We start from the raw sequence: 26,706 nt of genomic DNA, 5'->3' as shown, positions 1-26,706 counted from the left end.
TAACCACAACTATGTCAACGGTTCCTTGGGTCTGTCCGTTTGTGTGCTTGCATAACTGAATAAAGATCGATTCTCCAGACACAAGGAGGATCTCCACTGTAAAAGGCTGAAACTAGTCAGGAAACTAACATCACAGTTCATGTTGCCTGTTTAATGTACTGTAGCATCCTGCTCCAGCTCTTTCAGCCGTGGACATGCAGAGCAGCAAGTGCAGACCACAATAGGTATTAATGTACAGTGGTGAGATAGATTTAAAATAATTTAAAAAGTTGTGTTATGGACATGGTTGTGTTATGACTTATGGTGTACTAATATGCTGGGTTTGCCTGCTGTGAAGTGAAATTTCCAGTGGAATACCTTCAGACTGCATCTCAGTGAAAGGTGTAGGGGACAGAGAGAGCACAGAGCTGCAGGCAGACTTCCCCCCACTGCTGGAGTGGCGCAGGTACATCATGGACTGAACCTTCTCCTGGTACTGCTTTCCATCTGAGACGCAAATATTAATGATAAACATAAATAATGTACTTCATATACCAAAATACACAAAAATGCCTACTGTGCTCTTAAAAAATATTTTCTTTTCTTACAATTGGAAAACTTACAGATAAATGGTAAATGTTAAGAGACAAATATCAGACACAAACTTTTCCAGAAAGAAAACTAATTAGCAAAATCTAATATACAGTGCCTAAACACTTTCATGTTTAGACATGACTTTGTTTGACCAGGGAATAAATTTGAGATGAAAACACAGGCCAAAATACCTTAGTCATCCATCATGAGAAAGACCAGAGAATACAGCAGTGATGTGTTACAAAAGGTTTTTGAGCAGCACAAATCAGAAAACTGATACAATAAAACAGCTAAAAAAACGTTTCAACCAGCCACAGATGTTAACAAGCTACACAGAAGAGTAAACACGCTTATACTGTTCCCTACAGTTTGCAAATTGTTACTGTAACTTTCAGTGGAATTGTGTTCTAGGGTCAGATGAGATCAAAACAGAACTTTTTGCAAGAGGGTAGGTTTGGACACAAAGATAGCCAGCCAGAACATTACATCATCCCTAATGTGAGGTATGGTGGTGGATCTGTGATAATGTGGGCTGCTTTCCTCCCAAAGGCCCTGGACAACTTGTTTGAATAAATAGTATTGCAGACTCCATCAGGTGGTAGCAAATAAAATCAAAATCTAAATGCCTCAGCCAGGAAGTTTAAACTGGGCTATAGTCTGAATTTTTCAGCAGGACTATGATCAAATGCCACTTCAAAACTAACACAAAAATATTTCACTGACAACAGAATCAAGGATTTGCCCAGGCCATCCCAGTCCACTGATCTAAACCCCAGACAACTTGTGGGATGACCTGAAGAGGAGAGTATGCACGGAGGAATTATGTCAGATCTCTTGACATGTGTTCCTCAGTTTTATTAAGCATTATAAGGAGAAGACCAAGAGCAAATATCTTTGTAGGGAGGCTGCACAAAGTATTAAATAAAGAGATGACAACAATTGTGGCACATATAGATGTGAGAAACTATTTATTTTATGATCAGATCTATGTTTCAATCATTGTACTTCAAATAAAGGTTAGATTTTGGTTAATATTTTGAATGAAGAATCAAAAGTACAAGCATTAAAAAATGTTTTGTTATAGCTTTGCCCATGTTTACCAGGGTGGCAACAATTTGTGGAGGGCAGTGTAAAAATATTTTAAAACAAATTCTAGATTTTATTCTGGATTTATTTTTTAAATATTTAATCATTTGTTCTTATTAATATAGGAACAAAGACTGAGAAAGACGTTCATAGGTCTGGCATTGGTGTGTCTGAATGTCCTTCTGGAGTTGACTGTGAGACAGTCGAGAGACCTCCAAAAGTTAATGAGGCTGAAGGTGGTTTCCATTCTGTATTTTCCATTTACATTTTAACCTATGCAGTGATTCTATATTGGCACCTGAGGCACCAGATTGTATCTGCTGCATCATTTAGGATGGAACATGAAAACTCAAACAAGAAGCTGCAGTGGTGTAATGTAACTTGCTGCACTATTTAAGGTAGAATGTGAAAATTCAGGCAAGAAGCTGTGGCACAGGAATGTAAGTGAATTTGACTTGAAACAAGAATATCTGAGCAACAAGCTTGCGAAAAAGAAGCTGATTTCTGATTCATTGAGCATTGAAAAGCATGATAAGGTATGAGGTTGCTGCTCTGTTCTGCTTGACAGGTGGGTAACAGTAACAGACCCAACCGGTGGGTTTTGTTTGTCCCGATTGCTGATGTTTGTGAAACCAACTAGTTACCTTCACAGGAGTAATTGCAGACATTGTTTGTGAAGCCTCAACCTGGCTAATGTTACATCACTTGCTGTGTTGGCTCTAACATTGTATTATGGCAAGGGTTTTATGCGTTTTTTATTGCGAAGGGTTTTATGGCCACAAAGGTCTAAAAAACAAGTTTGATAGCCCAGTGTTTGCTTTGGCAATGCATGTCAATGATTTTGGGGGCATAGCATCTGAAAGAGCACTGAACATAGAAGTATATGTCTTACTGTTGAGTTCAAATATTAAAAATCAAAATATCCACTCTCCAAAATGCAGATATGGGAAACTGAAAGTTAAGGCAAGATCTGGAAGACCACAAAAACTCTCAGTGAGACCTGTTCATATGCTGGCCACAACACAACCCTCCTGCAAATAACCTGTGGGAAGATGACAGGAGTGGTGGTGCACTCTTCTGCTGTGTAGCATTGCTGCATGGAAGAGTCATCAGAAGGAAATTCTACCAGCCACCGAATCACAAAGGTCATTGTCTGATGTACGCAAAACAACATGTAATAAATAGTATGTGAACTGACGAAGTATTAATGGCCACAATCACAAAAGAAGAAGCAGCATTTAATTAAAAGAACACATTGCCAATTGTTAGGCACTGGGTTGGACCTGTGATGCTTTGGGGTCATGTGACAGCCAATGTCTCAAGACATGGGTAGATGGAAGAATGGATTCCACTAAATATTAGCAAATTCTGGAAGCAAATGTCAGTCAAGAAACTAAACACAAAAAGAGGCAGGCTCCTACAACAGGACAATGTCTTTTCAAATCCACCATGAACTTCAAGAAAAGCAGGATGAAGCTTTTGGAATAGCCCTCAATGTTTCCTGACTTGAACATCATTAAAAAAATCTGTGGGTAGAACCTAAACAGGCTGTGCATGCAAGAATCATCAGAGAACTAGAAGTGTTCTGCACAGAAAGACTCACAGCTCAGTTCAACAAGTTTCAAAGCTGTGATTTCTGTTTGAAGGAGGTTTGCTAAGTACTAAGCTCTTCAAAACACAGTTAACTGTTAGGTCCTGGAAACCATGTATAAAGTGTACAATCAGAATACAGCATGAATCACTAAGTGTTAAATATCAAGGAGACAATGTTCATTATTTATTAATATTGCTAAAGCTAAGAATCAGTATTATGTGATGTAACCCAGGACTACTATCAATATACTGATCAATTAGCCAAACAATCAATTTCTCTTCAATCAAATAAAAAAAATCAAATGTCCCTCCACATTGCTCATCATCTCTATCTATCCAGTGCAAAAATGAATGCATTTTAAAAAAGGCAATTTTTCCACAATTACTGAAATGTAGAGGCAAATGTGGACACTTTGCAAAATATTCAAAATAGCATCAGAATAACTTCTAGTAATTTAATCTCAACATCAATCAAAAAGACACGTAAAGCAGTGTATACTTAATGTCTCTTCCATTAAATTTGAATCACAGAATTAGAAGGGTGAATGCTCTCAGAGGGAGACATCTGCATTTGCAGCAGCTTCTCATATAACATACGTAGCTGTCAGCTGTTTTATTTAGTCCGATAGTATCACTGATTTATTACACTTTTAAGTTAACTCATTTTGATTTATTATATTTATAACATGTTATTTTGAGCCACGTTTGGCCCCTGTAACTTGTTTTGGGCAAAGAAGTTAAATATGGGAACATTTCCATTTTTTGCCCCTGGATATTTCTGACGCTGTCATCTGTATCTCTAACCATCTATCTATGCCATCAAGTCACTCACCAATATGCAGAGAGAAGTAGAAGCTGGATGGGGTGTGACACACGTATGTGTTTGTAGGTGGATGTACAGCCAGCAGAAAGTTATAGAGCAGGCGCAGCAAGTCAAGGTCAGGGGGAGAGCCCAATACTTCCTGGATGATTTTGATGAAGGAGAGGCAAACTTCTTGTGGGATGGATGTAAGGTGCTCATCCCGATTCTCCTAAGGGAAGGTATGAAGAAAAGAGCTTGCAAAAATAAAATACAAGAATAGTAATGTTTTAACATGCTTGTCTTGCTTATCAGAAACTGGAGCTATATTCTGTTTGTTAACAGTTATTAAAATTCTCTCAAATGTCATGAAAGAGGTTGCTCTTCACCCACTTCACAAGTAGATGCTCCAACTAAACACAAACATATTTCCATTGCATGCTATGTTGGACCTGCTTTATGAGTGAAAATAATTTCCACCATTTTAGACATGGGGATGAATCAACAATTTCAAAGAAGATCAGTGACGTAAAGGCGGGCGGTGTCTTACCTGCAGAACCTGGCAGGTGAGCAAAAAGCGGTGCACAACCTGAGCTTTGAGGAGTTGGCGAATGTTGAACGTCTGCTGTGGATGGTGCACTCTGATGAGGATCTCCAGGGCAGCCAGTAGTGTCTCCCAGACTCCAATCTGCCAAAGGCAAAAAACATACAGTATGGTATAAGTGTTTTAAGCACCTTCAAAGTTAGATTTAAAATGTTATTCATCTATCTTTGTATCTCTGATATGGTAATTTCATAGAGGAAGAAAAACTATTCTGAACTATTATTGTGCTGTAATGTAACAACATTTATTCCAAATAATTTTGAATCACTTTTATTGTTTCATTAGTCAAGAAAAGCTCAAACAATAAGGAATTTTCAAACAGTTTAAACAAATAAAAGTAGCACTTTGCAGTACAGTAGCTGCCTAGAATACAGTGCAATGTTGGATATTAATAAGTAGCATAATAATTGCTAGGCAGTGATTGCTTATTTAGTTGTCTTTATATGTCAATGCTACTGATTAGGGTTAGGACGTCTTCTGTAATACAATGAAACAGGATTAAAATAAAATGGTTTGTTGCACACATTAACAATGTGAATGTTAATATTAAAGTACAAAGCAACTATTGAGTATTTGTAACTGCTATACAAGTATCTAACAAACTTCAGGGGTTTACTGTATTTAAGGTTCTAAAACTTTTTTTTTAAAATCTTCAGATATATTTTTTCATTTTGATTTAGAATTTTACTAATTTCTACTAAGAAGATTTCTACTAAAAAGATTTCTATTAAAAAACTGTAGGAACACAACCAATAGAAAAAGGCACTTTGCATTCTTTTAACTGAAACATTTCTTTACCCATCATCTTAAAAATCTAAATGACTTTTTATCAACTTACGTTACTGAGAGAGACATCATATTCAAGTTTTTCTAGGAAACTAGATTTTAAGTTGCACAAAACCCCTTATTACTGAAGCACACAATTAATCTGCTGTGCAGAGCTAAATTCCCAAATAAATGTCCTACAGCTCTAGACAGCAAAAACCAGCACAGCCTCATTTTTTTCTCAAGCGCAAATGAAGCTAAGACCATTCAGTAAGTAACTTCTTTAGATGGCACCGACAATTAAGACTAATCACCTCAAATTAGAGCAGCAAAACAGAGGAAGACATGCAACAGCCACACATCCTACTATTGCAGAGATTCTGGTCAATTTAGCCACTCAACATGGCCAAAAACCACCTGCTATAACAGGAAAAATCCATTTGACTGACATTAACAAAGGCAAGCTTTTGCAAGATGCACAGATTGATTCTCCTGCTTTCTTTCTATACTCTGCTGCTGCATGTTAGGGGTAACTTGCCAACATTTAGTTTGATAACCAACATTCTCTTACCTGTCTGAATAAAAAAAAACTATTGCATTGAAGTGTTTTGTTCATAAAGGAGATAAATGTATAAATAATTTGAATGGCTATACCATTGTTAGTAACTCAATTATCAAATTTTATTAATATAGTGCTTTTCATGTGTGCAGAAGTCCTGCACAGTTGACTAGTTAAAACAGGTAACAACAGGTAATAAAACAGGTAATAAAAATCTAATAAATAAAACTGCCAATAAATATTTGTTGTGTGTTTAAATTAGGCCAGTCAAAATTGATGCATTATCAAATAAATTAATGATAAATTATCAATTCCATTGTACTTTTTTTTTTTTAAACAACACTAAAAATTGAAGTTTGATCTTTTAAGTCATTTGCAGTCACAGCTGCTCACGTTCTGTGACTGGACTGTTTCCATATTTATCCTGCGATCATTCAAACATATCTTTAAAATTGGACATTCCATTGATGGTGATCTTCATTATACATAAAAGTGATTTCCAGCTAATGCAATGCCATAAATTTATCACAAATACAGTGTACAAATTCAAAGCACAGTATCAAGTCTGAAGTGCGTATGTGTGTGTAAGCATATGCACCTGAGCTTTGGCCCATATATTCCAGTCCAGTAATACTTCTGAGAGCAGCCTGAGGTCCTGCACTACTGCAGTGGATTCAGTATCCAGATGCCACTGGCCATCCTCCCCTACTGTTAGGATTGAGGCACTGCAGCAGCCGTCCAGCAGAGTCTACCGATGCACACATGGACTTGATTAATATAACAGGATGGTGCCAGATAAATGTGGAACAGTTCAGTTACTATCTTCAAGTTTCATGTACATGTTTTCTTTTTATTATTGGAATACGGAAAAATAGTAGCGCTGATAAAATCTAACAATGAAATTTGATGCTGTTGATTTGATTAATTTTGATAAATTAATTAGTGGTTAAGGGTTAAAGGGCACAAACATCCTTTGACACTTTAAACCTACAGTAAACCTACACAGATGAGCCAAAACATTATGTTCAGATGAAACGAAAAACAATAATTATCTTAGAACAACGATGCATGTCAACGTCTGGAATATATCATACAGTAAGCAAACAGGTGATTTTCGTAGTCAGTGTGCTGGACATGGTGGAAATTGGCAGGCTTGAAGACCTAAGCAACTTTGATGGGACAATTCCTTATGGCTAGATGACTTGGTTCATGCATGACCAAAATGACAAGGCTTGTTCGAAACCACAAACCAGTGGTTTGGATGTCCAAGGATTACAGACACAGATGCTGGATGCTCAAGGATCACAGATGTGCAAGAGCAACAAATGCTGATCTGAACAGACAGAAGGGCTACTGTGATAGTAAATTTTTTATGATAGTTACATTAGAAATATGTCACAACACACACTGCATCAAACTCTACTGTATAGCGGTAGACTGGTCAGAGTGCCCATGCTAACCTCTGTCCACTGCCAAAAGCACTCTGGGAAGAATACAAGCTGGTGGAGGGAGTGTGATGCCGGGAGCTTCAAGTTCTGCTTGAAAATTCTTTGTCCAGACATTCATGTGGCACCTACTTTAACATATTTGCAGAGCAGGTACACCCCTTCATGTCCGTGGTATTGCCTATGGCAGAGCCCATTTTCAGTAGGATAATTTGCCATGCCACACTTCACACATTGTACAGGAAAGATCTGAGGAATGTGACAAGGAGTTCAAGGTGTTGCTTTTACCTCCAAATGACACAGATCTCAACCTGAATGCTAATGTGTCTTGGTGCCAGATACCTCAGTGCACTTACAGGGGCCTTATACAGTCAACATCACAGCTGTTTTCATGACGTGTGGGGGACGAACAGCATTTTAGGCAGGTAGTCATAATGTTTTAGCACATCGGTGTATTGTTTTCCATGGTTAGATAAAGCTATGTGATTTTCAATTAATTTAATCTAATCAGTTTGTGTGTGTAACCTTACACCATAAAATACACACACAACACCACACAGCACAATACTGAAGTTGTGCTAAGCTTATCACTAGAACATTGGCATGTCTACTACTGAGGAGACAATTCAGTTCAGTTCTCCCTTAGAAGAGCTTAACAGCCTGGATTAATAACTAGCTCATCACATTGGCTTATCCGTCTACTTATGCTTCAGCACAAACTTCTTGGCTTGAAAAGAAGCCATGCGAGTCCAATGAGTGTTTGGTACACATGCCTTGATTATAAACAGCTAATAAACAAACATTTGTATTTTTTTTTCAAAGATTGTATGTTTTGGGGTTTTTTTTTGTATTTTTAAATTTTTTTAAAACATTTTTAACAAAAGTTACTGCATTCTGCATAGTGCCTTTTCAATATGTAGAGACACTTAATTTCTGTATTCTGAATCTATAGTATATACCCAATACTTGCAATCAGTTACATTCCAACCTTGTTGCTATGTCAACAGCAACCTTGTTAAAGACTTATTAAAGACTAAAGACTCATATTTAAAACTTGTTAAAGATTATTATTCATGGCTTGTGTTAAGATGAAGTAACTATGTTCAATAGTGTGGTATTGAAACACCACAGAACACAATATTCTATTACAAGTCTCCTTATTTAGATCATTTCTAACTGACCTTCATGGGCATCTAAACATCTTCATGGGCATTTAAACATATAAACAACAACGAACGAGGGGTACAAATGAACATTTCAGTTAATCACTAAACAATTTTAAACATATTTACAAAATATGTCTTCATGTCTGCATTTGACAGCATCACCACCTACTGTAATACCAAAGATCAGAGCACAATTATTATTATGCACACATTATTTCCATCCATGTAAAAATAAAACAATAACTGAAAGGTCCATCAAAGAAATTTTATAACATATTCCACTCAGTCCTGTGTTAATTTAGGTTCAACAGCATGCCACCTATTGACTTGAGCCATTAGAAGCTCCATTAAAAATCTAATGCTGCCATCACTATTAAAAAAAAAACAACAATACTAAAACTCCTTATAGCCTTAAAATAGTACCACCTGAATGCGCCATAATTTCTTCCATCATGGATGAAACAGATTCTTGCAACTGGGTTCAATGAATTACAACACACGCTCACCTTAAGCATATGATATCCAACAATGCACTTGGTCTTGATGAGGACTTGGTGAATCATAGAGTAACCATGGTAACACTCCATCTCGTGTGAGCGATGCTGACTGTACTTAACCAGGGATAACAGCACCTGCAGAGCCAGTGCCTGCGTCCTCTCACAATCACTCAACTCCACTGACTGAGAGCAAGAGACCATGAGAAAAAGAGAGAGGAATGGGAAAGTGGAAGACCTTAAATTTGACCAGTAACAGAAACAGAAAGAACTTTCAACATATTTATACAATGATTATCCACCGCTCCAGCAACTAACAAAAGTTAGAAAAAAAACTAATCTTATGAAATAGAGAATGCAGCGTCAGGGGATGAGATGGGATTATGTTACTGGGATTTTACTTAAGAGGCATATTAGGCTGCAAGAGTAGATTTGAACATTCAACAAAACATAAAATATCTCTCAAGTTCTTTGATTCTACAAAAATTACTTTTAACAAATGTATAGGTCATTCAATACCATTCAAAGGTTTGGTAAGGTTTGGTAAGGGTTGTGGTAATTTTATAGCACATAACTTAAGAAAGATAGATTTATAATTTACAAATTAGACCCTAAACAGTTAAATTATGGAGTATAACAGTTGTGTGTTATATTTCATAATTTAAGTATTACAGGATCTGTAAGAATTTATTAAATTATGTATGCTTTCTTTTATAGTCCCTTAAATTCTTGTGTTTAATGGGTAAGTGCGAGGCAAAAACTCCAAAGAGCTACATATTTATCTTGGGCAACATCATGGTAAATTCTAAAGCAATCTAACTAATACATAATGAAATGTTACCTGGATAAGTATAAGGTACAAACTTCTCAATAATTAGCTATTTTTGGGGTAAAAAGTACCAGTTAGTTACATGGCATAAAAACACGGAATGAACAATGTCCTGCTTAAATGTGTGGCATTATATTGAAATTTGGGGTTTGTTTAGGGGAGATTTCTGTCCTTTATTAGACACTCCTAGGCATTTACGCAGGAACTTTTACATTTTTTTATACATTTTAAACTTACTTGTATCTTTCATTTTTCAAAACTGGTTTTGGGTAGTCAGACACTCATTTGCATTACAGCTACTGGGTGCTGACTGGATTTACAAGTTGAGCAACTAATGAGAAACGGATGAGTAAAGCAATTTGTGCTCACTAACAGAGTGAATGTATATAAGGCACTATTAGACACTTCTAAAAGTATAACAGGAACTTCTAAATATTTCCTGCTGCTCTGTGTTGAGACAATGGGCACATTTGGGTATAAAAATTATTAAGCATTTGCAAGATGATATTCATAGGCAATTCTCCTCAGCAGAACATCTCTGACCATATCCAACACTTGTTAATACTGTATCTGGGACCAGCTTGGCATTTTAGTGTAATTTAGCTAAAATGTCTTGGAACTTACCATAATGTTAGCCAAATATTATATAGTACTTTGGATTTGCACTTCACACCCATCTGGTTAAAACCTAGAACTTAGGAGACTTTATAAAAATAAAAAAAAAAACAAAAAAAAAAAACAGACTAACAAAACTGTTTGTATATGGGCCTGATATGGTCATGGAGTCAAACAGGAAACGTTACTGACAGAGCAGGGCACACTTGATGTATTGGTGGGCAGATATGATCTTCCAATATTAAGGGTGCATGAATTTTTTTTTTTGGTATTGCTCATTTGCCTAAAATTGGCCTGTTTTATCAGTTACTGGAATTTAAAGTTACTTAAAAAAACCTGATATTGGTGACAATTTTCATATCATGAAATCTTTGCATGCATATAAATTTCAAGTAATTTCAACAGGTAAAAAAATAGCACTGTGACAATGTGACAATTAAATGCAGTTCCAAAAAGTGTTAACCTTAATATCAGAGATCTAATTCTTGCTTGATTAAACATCAAAAACTTCCCAAACTAATTTGAGAAGTCACTAAAGTAGGGGTTGGGCAAACAGTACTATTCTATTTCCAGTCTAAAGTGCCTTTCAAATGCAACAACCTTTTTTTGCAGTATATTACCCGAGCAAAGAGGAAGACAAATGCACCCATTCCCCCGATTTTATGCAGGCAGCTGTGGAGGCCAAAGGGCTGGGAGGCCTGCAGGCTCCTAAGTGAAGATGGTTCAAGCATGAAGCTCTGGACCTCTTTAGCACTGAACGGCCTTTGGGATGCTACAGTTATCTTGGTCTGGCCCTTCAGACGGATGACTGGTTCATAAATGGTATAGACAGATGGACTACTGGGAGAGTAGACAACTGCCAGACTCTCCTGGAAGAGAAAATAAGAGAGATACAGAGAAAGGAGAGATTCTAACAACATTAAAGGAATACTGAAACATTTTTCAAGCTAATGTCTATCTGTCACATGTATATCATCCTGCCAATTACCTTGCACAACAATTTCACTTTCCTGAGCTTAGACAAGCTGACATTGGGAAATAAATGTTTAAAATATATGATGATATAGTTACACAACATTTGGATGAGAAAGACATAATGTCTTACTAAAGCTATTCTTTTTAAAGGCCACGTTTACTGAAAGAGGCGCTACCAAGCACTCCTCTACTTCACATACTACACTAAATTAGAAAGATATATACTAAAATCCGCCCTGCGATGGACTGGCGACCTGTCCAGGGTGTATCCTGCCTTCCGCCCAATGACCGCTGGCATAGGCTCCAGCACCCCCCCACGACCCTGAGAGAGAAGTGGCTTAGAAAATGGATGGATGGATTTACTAAAATCCTCCAAACTTTTTTTTTTTTTTTTTTAAAAAGGTACGCCCTGAGAAATTTCTCCTTCTCTGACTAACTGTCTGCAGTGTGCACCCATGGCTGCGTTGTCTCAAACTGATGATGTTTAATTAGTCTGCGAATGCGAGGTTTTCATTTATACATCTCAATTGGCCCACTACAAATTGCTGCCTCCCCCTGAGTATAGACACACAGACCACTAGAGGGTGCTTCATGGCCCACTGGTGGTCAACGCCCCTCAGGTTGAGAAACACTAATCTACAGCACATTCTCCATCAATCTAAAGAACTCTTTAATGATACAAAGAACCCTTTAATCATGCTGGTTCTTTGAGTGTTCATAGTTCTATATAGAACCATTTTCTTTGCTAAAGAACCATAATTTTAAATCTGTAGGCTTGTGTGGTTTGGGACACACCTGAAACATTTTTTATCCTTTTCCGATTATGGTCCAAATTGTAAACCATTAGGCTCACATAATTTATTTTCTCAAGATTTTGCTTTATGAAATAAATACTAAACAGACCAGACAAGCACATAGTCAGTTTACAAGTATTTAACTAAGGGAATTATTAAAAATACAATAACTAAGATAAAGAGATATGAAGAGAAGGTATATCCATACTGTCACAAAGTCCTTCAGCATGTGCAAACACAGGTCTGAATATAGTGTATAATATAAAAACTTCTGTATACAGATTATACAATTAAATATTTGCAGAAATGGAAAATCTGTACAGCATTATGTTACAGATGAGTTATACTGTAACAGAGTAGTTACACAGTAAAGGGGCTCATTGTGGTTAATGAGTGCTCCAGCTCTGGGTTGTGCTGGTTTTGATGACCCTCGGTATTCGGCTAGAGGGAAGTGGCTGAAAGACAGTGAAAGAGAAGTCCAGGAGGAGAGGGGTCAGCTGTTATTTTGCTGGCGCGTTTCTTTACCCTTCTGTTTTAGACGTCCTGAAGCATTGGAAGGCTACATCCAGTGATCCCCTCTGCTGTCCTCCTGAATATGCGCTGAAATTTGGCTCTTTCTTGTGAGGTAGAAGAAGCAAACTAGATGGTTATGGATGATGTAAGGACGCACTTGATGATCACTGAAGTAGAGGTCTGTGTGGGATTGTTTTTTCAGCAGAAAATCAGAATGATTCCTCACACTTCCGTCCGCAACTGAAACGATTTGACCCGCTCCCACCCATGCAGACCTGTGCACATCTAACGCAGTCTAAGCACAAAGACATCATGCTCTGCTGAAACAACATGGCAGTCAGGGTCATCCGGTTCACTGTGAAGTAACTTCACCAAACTTCCTATATTCTCAGGAAAACACAGAGCAGGAATTAAACCACAGAGTGGTTAATTTGCTGTTTTGCTGGCCAGCTGTGGGTGTCAGACTGAAGGCTTCACCCTCTCTCTAATTCCTGATTCACACATGCTGCCTCTGTGTGGCATTAGTGATGTAGAAGAGAGAGTGCTACAGCTCGAATGCGCTGACCTTTCATACATACAGTGTTTGAGATAGTTATACAGACATTTCTATTTCCAGATGAATAGATGGTCACTTCAGTTACTCTGCTCCATACAAATGTATAAATGGACACAGCATATCTGTTTATCATAGACAGCACTTTAACTTCTGATGCGTTTGAAGTTCACCACAATCTCTACAGTCGTTTGGGTGTTTAGCAGCAGGTAGTTGCTGCTGGACTACCTGCCTTTCTGTGAGCACACTTATCCCTGTTGGCTATGAGGCCCACCACAGTGATGTCATCTGCAAGTTTCAGGATCTTTATAGCTGCTTCCTTAGTCATGGGTATAGAAACTGAAGAGAAGAAGTGAGAGCACACAAACTTGACAAACGCAAAGTTGGCAAACGCACAGGAGAAGGGGAGGTTCTTCACCTTGTAGTCAGTGATACCTTAGAGGCCTTTCCAGACTGAAGTTAAGTCATTGCCAGCAATGTGGCTTTTCAGCTAGTATTTCTTCTTGGCTGCCTTAATCTTTTTCTCCAGCTTGTGTTTGGCCTCTTTGCAGAGCCCACTCTTAAATGAGTTCAGTTAAAAACAATGGTTTATTGTTGCTGTTTTCCCTCTGCGGAAACAGCGTCCAGAATGAAACAAGAAAACTCTTACTGTAAAACTGTCTACAGTTAATGAAAAGTGACTCTAGATGATAAGTGCATGATTTCAATAGTACAATGACATATTTACACCAGCATTTACTGACACAGAAGCAGATTCTCTCCCCTTTGGTTTTACCAGAGAGCTCTCTGTCCACTCTGTGCAACTGGAAACCAGATAGGTGCATCAGGTTGGGGTCAGTTTAGAAAGGCAGGCCTCAGTAAATCAAGGGGGCAGATGCATTTTGAAAAGTCCTTTTTGGTTTTGTTTAGTAGAAGTAGTTCTTCAAATTTGTTGTGTGGAGATCACAGACTGAAGAGAAGTAAAGATGGTAAAGGCAAACAAAGTCCACACTATCTCAGCCTTATGAGCATGCTGGACCTGCTTCTCCATCGCTTCCTAAACAGGTTGAGTAGCCAGTGCACCCGTAGTGAGAATTGCCATAAACTTTGAAGGTTTTTGAATAAAGTTCATAATAAAATCAGGAGAAACAGTGTCCCTGAAAATCAGCTGTTGCCTGCTCCAACTCCAACAAGAGTATGACATACAATAAGACAAAAACAAAAACAAAAAAAACAAGCATGAAATGTACGAGGCTCTCACCGTAGCTGCCATCCACGGCGTCATTTCTCTTTAACAAAGTGTTTAGACATGTTACTTCGTTATTTTGAGAAAATACGATATTATTTTGACATTATAAATAATTGCTTGAAACAATACATAATTATTTAATTATTCTAATAAACTGAGCTCTGTCCCTGTTTTATTTCACTGAGTGCTTCCTGCTTGATTGTAAAATCGACAATGTAAACTTTTACTGAGTGTGACCTCTTAGCTCTGAGCTTTTGATCAAACAATTTCTGTAACAGAAGCCACAATGTGAAGGAAAGAACAAAGTAAGAAGTAACTTTAAGTAATGCATTGACTGCAGAGCAGAAATTTCACAATGGTTTGTGAAAGAAAATGGCCAAATTATAATTTAGATAAAAGCTAATGTAAATGTAAGCTGCTTTTAATACACTTTGATAAATATAAAATACGCCCACAGTATTGAGAAATACCCATTCAAAACATTGTTTTACTAAAAATAGTTGGTCATCAAATTAAGGATAATATAACATTGAGGGCATTCACAAAATGTTTTTTTGGGGTCTAAATTGACAATAAATGAATGTGTCATGAACTTTTCTTTATCTCTCAGAAATAACAAGGCAGCCACATTTACACCACAAATAAGTTTTTTTACAGCCATAAAACCCGTGAACAGTCAGCATTTACTATACAACCTTAGTAAATCAGAATAAGTGCTTCATTGTAACTATCATACGCTGAGAGGAAAACTTCTATAAACGCATATAAAATAAGACAAAATCACAAGAGGCCGTTCCATGTTCTAGACGCTAAAGAGCCATTGCCCTTTTTTGTAAATTGTGAAAGCCACTTTTTAATGGAAAAACAAGGTTTGTGATCATGCAAAGTGCTAGAAAATCTGCTAACATGAAATATGATCAAGATCGACTTCTCAACCTCTATATATCTAATTCTCAAAAGCAAACACAATCTGTATGTAGGAAAATTAAGTATAACCATAATAAATGCGAGCAATGTACAGCTACAAGTTTATGCTTTAATGCTTCAGGTGAAAGGGAAATACTGGAAAATTGTTTCAACCTTGCACATAAACATCAGCAGTTTTATCCTTATGACTTAAAATTATGCAAATATGGATTTGGATACGGAATATCCACGCTTGTCCGCCTTGCTTGGCATACAACTTGCCCACACTCACCCTGGTCATGCATAATCAGATTTACATAATCAGCTTGAACACAAAGCACACATGAAAAGCAAACTTTTAAAATGGAAGGCACAGACAATACACACAAAAGGGATGCTGTAAATGTGATGTGTTTAATGTATGTTAAAAATTAGTAATATAAGTAACAAAGTCCTAATTATGTCAGTAACTAAGTTCCTTACAAATACAGAAATTAGATTACTGTTTATATGTTGCTTAGTACCGCATTATGCAAAACACTGGTAATGTGTAGTGATACAAGAACTGCTGTTATATCAGTTTCTGAAATGAGCAAGTCACTAAGGTTTCCAAATGATGTCTTTATCCAGCCTGGTACTGTTACTTGTCAAATACGCATAGACTAAATTATGCTGTTAGATGTTTGCGATGCATAGAAGCCCTGACTGAAGACGCAAGTACTGTGTACTTCTGTCCTTCCAGTCTCCCATCACATGCCATGTTATTTCCTCTCTACCGCTAGCTACATTTGAGGGAAACATAACATGGTACTTTAGTTCACATGTACTTTGTCACTAGTCCTTTTTCTCTACTTACAACTTGTCTACAATGTATATGCTCTGCAACATCTCAGCTTGAAAACAGCTGTATCTGTGCAATTAAGCTTCTCTGAGCTCCTGACGTTACATCTTAAGTTGTAATCCTAATGTAGTTCAGACTTACAACAAGAAGAGATGTGTCTACTTCAGAATTCCTCATCAGCAGGTCCCGAATCTGCTCACATTGAAGACTTTCCTGAGTAATGTACTTGGACAATGCCCCGCTGGGTTTGCCATACTTGCATGGCATAATGGAGGTGAGGTCAGGCCCACTTGCGTACAGATAAAAGGCTTCCTCAGTGTTGATTCTAGAGCCTAAAATAACCAAAAACAATAATAAAACAATTAACAACTAAAAACATTTTATTACCAAAACAGTAGAAAGCCTCTTATAATACTGGAAAACACTTCTATTGGTCAATGCACTACTATGAAACAGCTAATATTACTTCAGTAATTATGCATCAGTTACAGGATTCATCATAACACAATATACTAATGGTCTGTTAATTAGCAAATTAGCAAAAACAGCATTTGGAAGGCTTATGCTATGTTCTTAAAGTGTCTTTGTAACTTTTGTTATTAACATTGCTAAATGTTAGGATCAAAAATAGAGGAGCATTATAGATACAAATTTGGAAGCGGGACAAACAAATGCAATGAAAGAACGCAGGGAGCCATTCACCCTCCACATGCATTATAACATTTCCAAGGTTAGGAATGACCACACTGGGGCCATTTAAAAGCATACCAATCAAAAGTTTATCAACAACAGGGCAGCAATTCTCTTACATGGAATTCCCCCAGAGGAGGAAATGTGACTCCTTCACATCAACAACCACCAACCATCCAAACCAAAAAAAGGGAAAAACCATCAGCCCAAACATACTCAAGCATGGAAAGGAACATTACACAATACCAAATCAGTGGCACTAACCCTACGTTCACACCGGCAGAGACATTTGGCCTCCTGTTGCCCAAAATGCTGGTTGCTTATCGCCTGTGAGTGTTTCTAAACTTGAGCGGACCATTGGTTGCCATGGTATAGTGATACCATCAGTGGATGGCCAAGCACAAATCAGAGGCATACCCGCTAAAAATAAAAACCCTGGTGAGAAATCGTGTATATGCTTATTTTTATTTAATCCCTGTGTCTGTGCAGTCAGTTTGTGAGGAAAACGCTATTTGGTCTTTTTACTGCCTATTTGCAACAACCACACCACTGCCATTATTCCATCTCTAGTAGGTATTAGCACCTCAAAGCCAAAAACAAACCACATGTAACAAAGAAAAATCAAAATTGAACTACACCAATCTGCATAGCATATGGTCAGATACACATCATATTAGCTGACAAAATGCAAATCTGTAAGCAAGTCTACAACAATTAAAATGTATAAAAATGTTACATTTCCATCATTCTTGCTGCATATTTTTGTTTCTTGGTCTTTCTCTCCCTCTTTCTTTCCATCTCTCTCTTTCTTTCCATCCCCGCGACCCAGAAAAAGAAGCGGCTTAGGAGATGTGCGTGTGTGTGTTTGTTCATCACTGATGTAATCAGAGATCTGAACAGAGAGACAGCGTTGGGGTTGTGGAGCCAAATGTGAGACAGGGAGGTCCTACCATTAAACAGGAAAAGGGTGCCGATCTCCAAGCGTTGATTCACAGGCCAAGGCAGCTCTTCCGAGGGGGATAAACAATGGCCCAGCATACAGAAGGTCTTGTTACTATCAGATGACAAACTGGACTTCCTGGGGAGGGTGTAGTCTAACGAGACCTCACACTTCCTGGTGGAGGCACATATGGAGTTTGCTGTAGCCTATTGCAGTTTACTGTTGCACAAACATCAGTTACACTGAATCAACCTGATTGGATCAATAGACAATAAAATGCATTTCACACTAACATCCCTGTTTGATGACAAGGCTATGAGCAAAAGCTGTGAAACATTGGTAATTCAAATCTAAAGTACACTGAGCTCTTAGCTTGACCTGTGCAATAGGGCTGAGCGACAGAGCAACACATCATCTTGATGTGTTGCTCTTGATGAATTAGCCATTCTTATCACAATACAAGGCTGCTGAAAAGCTGGTCCTCAGGGATTTTAATCTTAACTGGCTTTCTAATGCATCCAATTACTTAAAGGAAATATGTGGAAATCTTATCCTCACACAATTGGTCATGGAATCAACATGCCCAAATCTGAAGGATCCCACCAAATCTGCCCTGCTAGACTTAATTCTGTCCTACAAAATGGACAGAACTGTTAGTGATCACTGCCCCATTGGATGCATTAGAAACAGTTACAATAACAAAACAGGCTCTCGGATGGTGGTTAGAAGAAATTTTAAACATTTTAGAGAACAAGCTTTACTATCTGACTTAGCAATGAGTGAAATCCACCTTACACTAGAAATTCCAGATGTTGACTTGGCACTAAACCACTTTAGCAACTAATTTCTAACGCTGGTAAACAAACATGCCCCCAAAAAAGAAAAGAATAAGAGACAGATCAAGTCCCTGGTTCTCTAGTGAAGTTTCCTCATTGTTTAAAGCCAGAAATAAAGCTTGGTCCGATGCTAGACGCACAGGAGAGAGGCCGCTGGCTCACATTCAGACAACTGAGAAATGGGTATACCACTGCCGTTAGAAAGGCCAAATCAGATTCACTCAGATCTTTTGGAAAACTGTAAAATCCCTTAAAAACAATTCCTCTATCCTTCCAACCAGTGTTACAGTTGATGATCAGCTGATATCTGATCAGAAGGAAATCTGTGGAGTTTTTAACACACATTTTGCTGCAGCTGGGCACATTTTTGAAAATACTGACTGGAATCTGCACTGACAACAACTCTACTGCTACATAGAGCCATGGTCTCTTCACACTCCAGCCCTTCTCTCCAATCACAGTAGCTAAATTTCTTATTACTATTAATCCACGAAAAACTACAGGTGAAGATGGGCTGGATCCTTACTTCCTGCACCTAGCAGCCCCAGTTATTTTATACATCACATATATTTTTAATCTCTCTTTTATCATGCAGAATTCCAAGGATCTGGAAAATAGCTCATGTAACTCCCCTGCAAGTCGGTGAGGCAGCACATGTAAACAGCTACAGGCCAATAATTCCAATAACTTCTAATAAATAGGCAACTTAAATAATTTCTACACAAAGCCTGTCTGGCTTTAGAGAAAGAAACAGCACCATCTCTGCTACCACACTGGTTTTAAATTTTCTCTACCTGGCCATAGATAGCAAGAAGCATTGTGCTGCCATTTTTATTCATTTATCAAAAGCATTTGCTACAGTTGATCAGGCTCTTCTTCTAAGGAGCTTACAAAAGATTGGCTTTGATACAAATGCACTAATATGGACCCAAAATTACCTTTCAGACAACTGTGCATAGCACTGTGGAATTACAAATCAGATTTCTTGAGTATATCCAAAGGAGTAGCACAAGGTTAAATAATGGGTTCAGTTTTATACTATATATATGTAAATGAACTTGCTGCCTCTACCTCAGACTGCAAAGTATACCTATATATGCCAACAACACGGTTTTATACTGTTCAGCTGACTCTGTTTATGCTACAATAAGAAAACTGCAATGCTCATTTAATGCTCTACAGATTGCTTTGCATAAACACAAACTGGTTTTAAATGCTAAGAAAACTAAGTTCATGCTATTTTCCAGATCAACTAATACAGATTTTAATTTTGTAAATATCACTACCCTGACAGGATCCAACATTGAGAAAGTCAGAGTATAAATACCTTGGCATATGGCGGGATGATAAACTCGCTTTTAAACCTCATATTATTAAATTGGTTAGCAAATCTAAGCAGAAGCTCAGTTACCTATATGGAAATAAATCCTGTTTCCCAGTGTGTGCTAGAAAAAGAATTGTTGAGGCAATCTTACTGTCATGGACTACGGTGATGTAACTTACAAACACACATCTGCCAGCTCCATCAAAACAGTGGACTCAGTCCATCACTCGGCACTGAGGTTCATCACTGCAGATTGTATGAGAAAGTTGGTTGGCCCTCACTAGCTACAGAGTGTAGATTCAGAGTGTCAGCAGCCATTTCCTTATTTCCACTCAACATGAACACAAAACAAACCAAACACAAAGGCAGCCACTTTTCAGTGGCTCAAGCTGGCTTTTCAGTCTCTCGTTGCCGCTGCCGTTTTATCCATTATTATTCATATTCTTATTCTTATTAAGTTGGCTTGAAAAAGCCAACTTACTGTTCTTCGTAATCTTCTTCTTATTATTATTATTATTCTCAGCATATCACTGTAATCAACAACAGACTGGAAACTTCTCCCTCAGTTAATATGCACGTTACTGATGTGAGTTTTAAAATCAAGTTTCTCATCAAGCCACATGCCAAGGTATTTATACTATTTTACTCTTTCAATAAAGGATCCATGTAAACTAAAAAATGTTATTTTGATTATGAGCAGGTCTGGAAAACAGTATAAACTTAGCTTTGTATGAATTTAGAGCTAATTTGTGTCTTTGGACTGCAACTTGGGAGTCAAAGGAGCACTGCAGTTTTTCAAAGCCTTTGCTGAATTTGCAGTACAGTACAAAATTGTGTCATCAGCATACAGATGTACTTCACATTCTTGATAGGTTAAAAATATGAGCAACATGCTCTGAAATAATTCAGGTGGCAAGTTTTAAGAAAAAGGAATGCAGTTTATCCTCACCTGTCGATCTTCTAGTGTTGATGGTAAAAAGTGCTTTTGTGACCACACTGAAGGAAAAGTGGTGCAGGGTAAAACAGGCATTATGGCTTACAGCATCTCTGCACTCAGTAACATTTAGAGTCGGTATCACAGACATTCTTTCAACTATGTGACCGGCAGCAGCAAAGTGCCTGTTAACAGTTGTACATATCTGTTCTTGGTCAGTTATCAGAGGATCATCCAGTGCAATTTGAGGTAGGACAGAAGGTAAGGGCTTATTTTTACTAAGTTAACAGTCTTCTAAAAGTTAATGGGCTTTGACTGCGAGCTAGAAATCAGATTCAAATAGTATTCTGATTCAGCCTTCCTAATCATAGATGTGGATTTGTTTGTAAGCACCATAATATTTGGGTCAATTTGTAAAATCAGAACCATAAGTTGGTCTAGTTTCTCTTGTGGCAGGAGGCTTCTAATATTTAAACAAATTAAGCCTTGACGCCTTCTGTTTTTTTTCATAGTCCTGAGGTTCAGATTCTCAGACTCATGGAGCTGAATGAGATCTGAGAGGTGATGGTGAAGGCTTTATACAGATGAGATTATCTATGTTAAATGTAGAGGCATGTCTGAAATATCTACTATTATTCTTCCTTTGGATGATAATCACAGGAATAGTAGTCAGTAGTCAGTTCATACTATAAACAGAGCAAAAAGGCTGTCCCCTAAAACTTTTGAACCCAAGCTGCTTTGATGAATTCTATATTTCCAGTAAAAGGATGGATGATTCCAGAAGAGGTTAAAATTGTCTGTAAAAGCCATGCTGGTTTTTTGCGATCAGCTGCAGAGGTTTAAAAGGGGGCTAAAACCATCCTGTGCATTTTCGTAAAGGGTGGAATTTGGCCAGAGATAGTCAGTTTAGCTATGTTTTTTAAAAAGCAAACAAACATGTAAAAATGTGTCTTAGCAGCTCTGTGCTCTGATCTCTTGCTCTGATGTAATTACAGTCAAAATGAAAAACTACTTTCAAAATAAAAATTATACTTATCAAAGATTCTGGGAAGCTGCAGTGTGATGTCAGAGACCTTGGCACCTGAGAGGGATTCAGTGAATGTGTGTGTCCAAGGACCTGATTTGTCAAAGGGAACGTGAATTTGAGGAGGAACTGAATCAGATACAACACTGGCCATAGGCTGTGGACATGGCAGGGCCACACGGTACTCACTGAAACCTGGCGAGGAGGCCTGCTGTTTAGCATGGGACAGGAGAAGAAGAAAAATGATCCTCTAGTTCTCCCACAATCATGAATCTGTTGTTCATTTGCAGGTTTCAACATAATGGGTGGCAGGTAGAATGTCTACCACCGCGCAGATCACCACAGACCATGGCTCTGTTTGACACAGGATGGATGACTAGGAACATGCCCAGCAGTTCCTAGTCATCTTTAATTTAAAAAAAAAGAGATTCTGCCTTACAAGAGAACACAAGAGGGAGCGTGATATCGAGAATTATACAATAGTTAGTTCCAGCCATGCAAGCTGATTGGTTGCAAAGCATTCTAACAGTGCTAATATTTCGCCATAACATCACGGGTTTTACATCAACATTGGATCACTTCGCAAAGACGCCATTGCTAAGCAATTAGCTGTAGGATACTAAATAGATATAATAGCACTTTGCTTTAGTAATCACCAAAATCAACTAAGGTGTGCAATGTAATTGCTGACTTACTTAATGCCACATGCCCAAAGCACCAAATGGCCATGGATGTTCTTCTTGCCCTCAGGTTGTTGTGTGTAGGTAAGAGCCAAGTGCTGCCATAGGCCTGCGGTCAGAACTCCTTCACCAGACTCGGTCTGGGCCAGAAGACCAGCCTTCATCTCATCATTGGGATCAATGCAGATCCTTGAGCCACATATCTACAGTTACTCCAGCAGCATAGCTTATTAACCAAATTCATGCATCAATTAATTTTATTTAGAAATGTGAATACAAATAACACTCCTAAAAGAAAGCAGTAAAAATTCACAAGTTTTATGGTATGAGTCCTACCTGAAGATGCAGGCTCCAGTAGAAACGTCTGCCCAGACTTGCAGCATGAGGGCTTTGGAGCCCATTGAGAGCACATGCAAGAGGCCCTTCTCTCCTTGACATTCCACCAGCTGAGAGGCACCACGTTGGAGTCCATCAACCCACATCACCTTCTCACCTTTTACAGCATTTAAAAATTTTTGCAGAAACAAGATTTTTTTGACATTACACAGCCTTATACATATACATATACCCTTGGTAAGCTGCAGAGATGGGCGATATTTTTCAAAGTCGAAATGTGTTAAGCATTCATTCAACTAGATGCAAAAGCAAAAACAGGGCTTAACGGGGCTAAACATTGTTCAGAGGTTTGATGATGTCCTCTGCTAGGTATGACTGACAGTTCCATAAAAGTATACTAATAATGCTGATATAGATGCTTTGGTTAATCTAAACTCAAAGCAGTATACTGTTCAGTCACATCTACGATTATCCAACTCTTCAACTTTTTTGCTGGGTTGATGTTTCAAATTTTCATGGGCAGTCAAGCCTGGTAGGGTTGGGTCTCAAAATTACACGTACTGCCAGTTTCAAGTTTAAGTTTAATGTCTATGCAGACCTTTCACTCAGACCTCTCTTGAAGTGCTAAAATGTGTAATTACAGTAGGCTCATCTTACCTTGATGTGATGGCCCATCCTCATCCTCACTCTTTACAGCTCGTACCCAGAGTGATGCACTGAAGCCGCTGGCCATATGTGGCCAGCAATTCTGCCCCACCAGAGGAAGGTGGAGAGGAGCGATGTGCCAGGGGGATGTGTGTGAGTGCCCTGGATGTCTGACACCTTCATCCTGGCCTGGTGACTGTTTACCCCTCCAGAGCATGCCCATCCCTGTTCTGGCTCCAGCCACCACATTAGTCTTCAGCCCCACACAGGAGCTTGTGCTTGGGGCACTGATGCCCAAGAGCATAGGAAAGGACAGGTAGTGCAGGGGCTCTGTATCTGCATTAGCTAGCACCATCTTGAGAATACCATTCAGCAAGGTCTCCTAGTTAAAATGTATTTTAAAAAATAAAAATAAAAAAATAATTAAAAAGTGTGTGAAACTGTGGTGCCATGACAAATCACACAGCAGCTGAATTTTGATGTATGTTAATGTACTGGCAAAACACAATGAGAGTTAAACAACAGAAGAATATTCGACCATCCTATTTTTAATTTTTACTGTCTTCTTACAGGCTGTCATCACAAAGATATAAAAACATCTATAGTTCAGAAAGTTCATTAGGAAAAATGAACATCACGCACTTCAATTATCATTGAGGAAATTCAGTACATCCTGCAAGGACTTGTATAAATAAAAGTAACTTTAGAGGAAAGAAAAAGGGAAAAAAGAAAAGGAATAAAATATTCTTAATATTCAGGGTACTGCAGAGACATTGTATTTCAAGAACAAGAAATATTCAGACATTTTAATGTCTGCAAATGCCCAAGGATGCTAAAAAATAAAGTAAAAAAAATGGAAGACTGGGATGGTCTTAAATGAAACAATTATGTTCAGTATACTTGAAACTTGACCTTGCATGGGGGTTTGAGGATAGTATCTAAAGCTAAAACTGGTGGAAAGCAGAGCTTCAGTTCTAAAGAAAGTGACAAATCTGAAAACAAAACAAGGTAGACCGTGGTAACTAATTTTTTTTAGAGAGGGCACTGAAACTGGGAAAAAGTACCAACAATGTATTTATTACTACATTAAGCAATACCCGATCTCTGCCACTGTGTAAAAGTATGATCCAGTTTAGCAAGTGGAAAAAAGTGGTTATTACATATGGGGGCAAACATTGAAAATTTGTTTAAAAGTTTAAAATTTTGTCTGAATTGTGACCACATTTCAAATTTAGAGCATACAACTGAGATGAAGTATACCTTGATGGATAATTTTATTGAAATAAGGGCTGCAAGAGACAAGAGACAGCTTTGCAGCTTTACACCAATTAGTCTCCACACCAATTACACCAGTTAGAAATTGGAACCAATAAACATTCTTTTGTAAGTTTGCGGCCTAGTAACCGCTCCTTATATTGGGATGAGATAAACCTCCTTGTAGCCTACCTCTCTATGAGAATTACTCACTTACTCTAGGGTATTTACCTTGCCATAAGAAACACATCTCCAGCTTGTCTATTGATAGAAATTAGACTTGTTAAAGTTATCTTTGTTAATATGTTTGTTCAAAAAAAGAATAGATAGCATATTACAATGCAGTTATATTCATATTCTTTTTTCTCCTTTCTTCCACTCACGCCATCATTACACCACCCAACAATGCCTCCCAAGCCAACCCTTGTTGTCTGTTATAAAGACTTTTGTTTAAAAAAGGGGGGAGAAAGATACTGAAACTGGTATAGAAAATGGGCAGTATTTACTTTAACTGTCCAATATTTATTTTAATATTACATTTCTGCATGTCTGATTTAATCTTAAAAATGAGGGGTATAAATTTTCCCTTGAAAAAAACACAAACAGTTGGAGTGATCTTGATTCCTAAACATTTAAAACCATTTTCAGATACATGAAAAGGCAGCTTCCAAGAATTTTCCAAATTCATTAACTATCTCAATATTAGGGCACATATTACAGGGTCTGATAAATATTGTAAGGTCATCCGCATACAGGGAGACTACATTTTCTACATGGACAGGGAGTAAAAAGAAGGACACCATCGTCTTGTGCCACTGAAGTGTGGAGAATATTGTGAACATAATTTGTTGGTTACTACTGATGCTTTAGTGCAGGAATATAGCAGATGAATGCAAGAGATGATTTTTGGGCCTAAATCAAATTTTTCTAGTACTGAAAGTAAATAGTTTGACTCAATTCTGTAAAATACTTTTTTTGTGTCCAGCAGGACCCCTACCTCTGGGATGTCCCCAGGGCAGAAGAATAAATAACATTTAGGAGCCTACAAATACTGGTGATAGACTGACTATTCTTTACAAAGCCCGTCTGGTTTTCTGAAATTATACTGGGCATTATATCAGCTATTCTGGAGGGAAGAAGTGTATCCAATACTTTAACATCTACATTTAAAAGTCTGCCAGTGAGAGCTACTTTCAAGCCTGGCTTTAAGTGAAGTGTGACATGCTTCTGTGAAGCTCTGTGGTAATGCTGTATGACCAAATAAGTCCTCAAACGTTTTAAGAAATGGAGAAGATGGTTGCCATGTGTGTAGAGAGCAAAGAGGCTGGAAGTAGTAGAGACACTGAACACAAAATAAACTACTAAGAAACACTGAGCAAACCAAACATGAGGTAATCACACAGCAACTGCATCTAACAAAGAGATGAGCAGACCAGACAAACACTGACTGAAGCAAAGGCTAGTGAATGGCGAACATGTGGTAAAAGGGGGAGACAGAGGCCACAGACAGGTGAAGATCCTAATAGGGAAGGTGGGAAAAGGGTGGAGCACAAGAACCAAAAAAACACCCCATCACATGGCTGAAAAGTACATGGCTACAACGTAGGTGAAGAAACAGATGAAGTCTGGGGGAGATATATATATATATATATATATACACACACACACACACATACATACACACACATACATATACATACACACA

At 37.9% G+C, this 26,706-nt stretch overlaps 1 protein-coding gene across 5 annotated transcripts in view; it reads right to left on the bottom strand.

Annotated features, from left to right (window-relative positions):
* Positions 1-26,706, bottom strand: part of lyst (lysosomal trafficking regulator) — a 166,916-nt gene that overhangs the window by 63,852 nt on the left and 76,358 nt on the right. For all 5 annotated transcript variants that reach the window (XM_017722809.2, XM_017722807.2, XM_017722808.2 and 2 more), the window contains 11 exons: positions 23,760-24,129; positions 23,103-23,259; positions 22,782-22,955; positions 17,979-18,142; positions 16,480-16,670; positions 11,149-11,397; positions 9,097-9,270; positions 6,578-6,727; positions 4,602-4,739; positions 4,085-4,283; positions 358-486 (listed from right to left, as the gene is read on the bottom strand). In XM_017722809.2, the coding sequence (XP_017578298.1) occupies positions 358-486; positions 4,085-4,283; positions 4,602-4,739; positions 6,578-6,727; positions 9,097-9,270; positions 11,149-11,397; positions 16,480-16,670; positions 17,979-18,142; positions 22,782-22,955; positions 23,103-23,259; positions 23,760-24,129 (2,095 nt within the window). The remainder of the gene's footprint in view (positions 1-357; positions 487-4,084; positions 4,284-4,601; positions 4,740-6,577; positions 6,728-9,096; positions 9,271-11,148; positions 11,398-16,479; positions 16,671-17,978; positions 18,143-22,781; positions 22,956-23,102; positions 23,260-23,759; positions 24,130-26,706) is intronic.

This window comes from Pygocentrus nattereri, chromosome 5 (genome assembly GCF_015220715.1).
Source record: "Pygocentrus nattereri isolate fPygNat1 chromosome 5, fPygNat1.pri, whole genome shotgun sequence".
In the NCBI taxonomy this organism is placed as follows: domain Eukaryota; kingdom Metazoa; phylum Chordata; class Actinopteri; order Characiformes; family Serrasalmidae; genus Pygocentrus; species Pygocentrus nattereri.
This window is presented reverse-complemented; position numbering and strand designations above follow the sequence as displayed.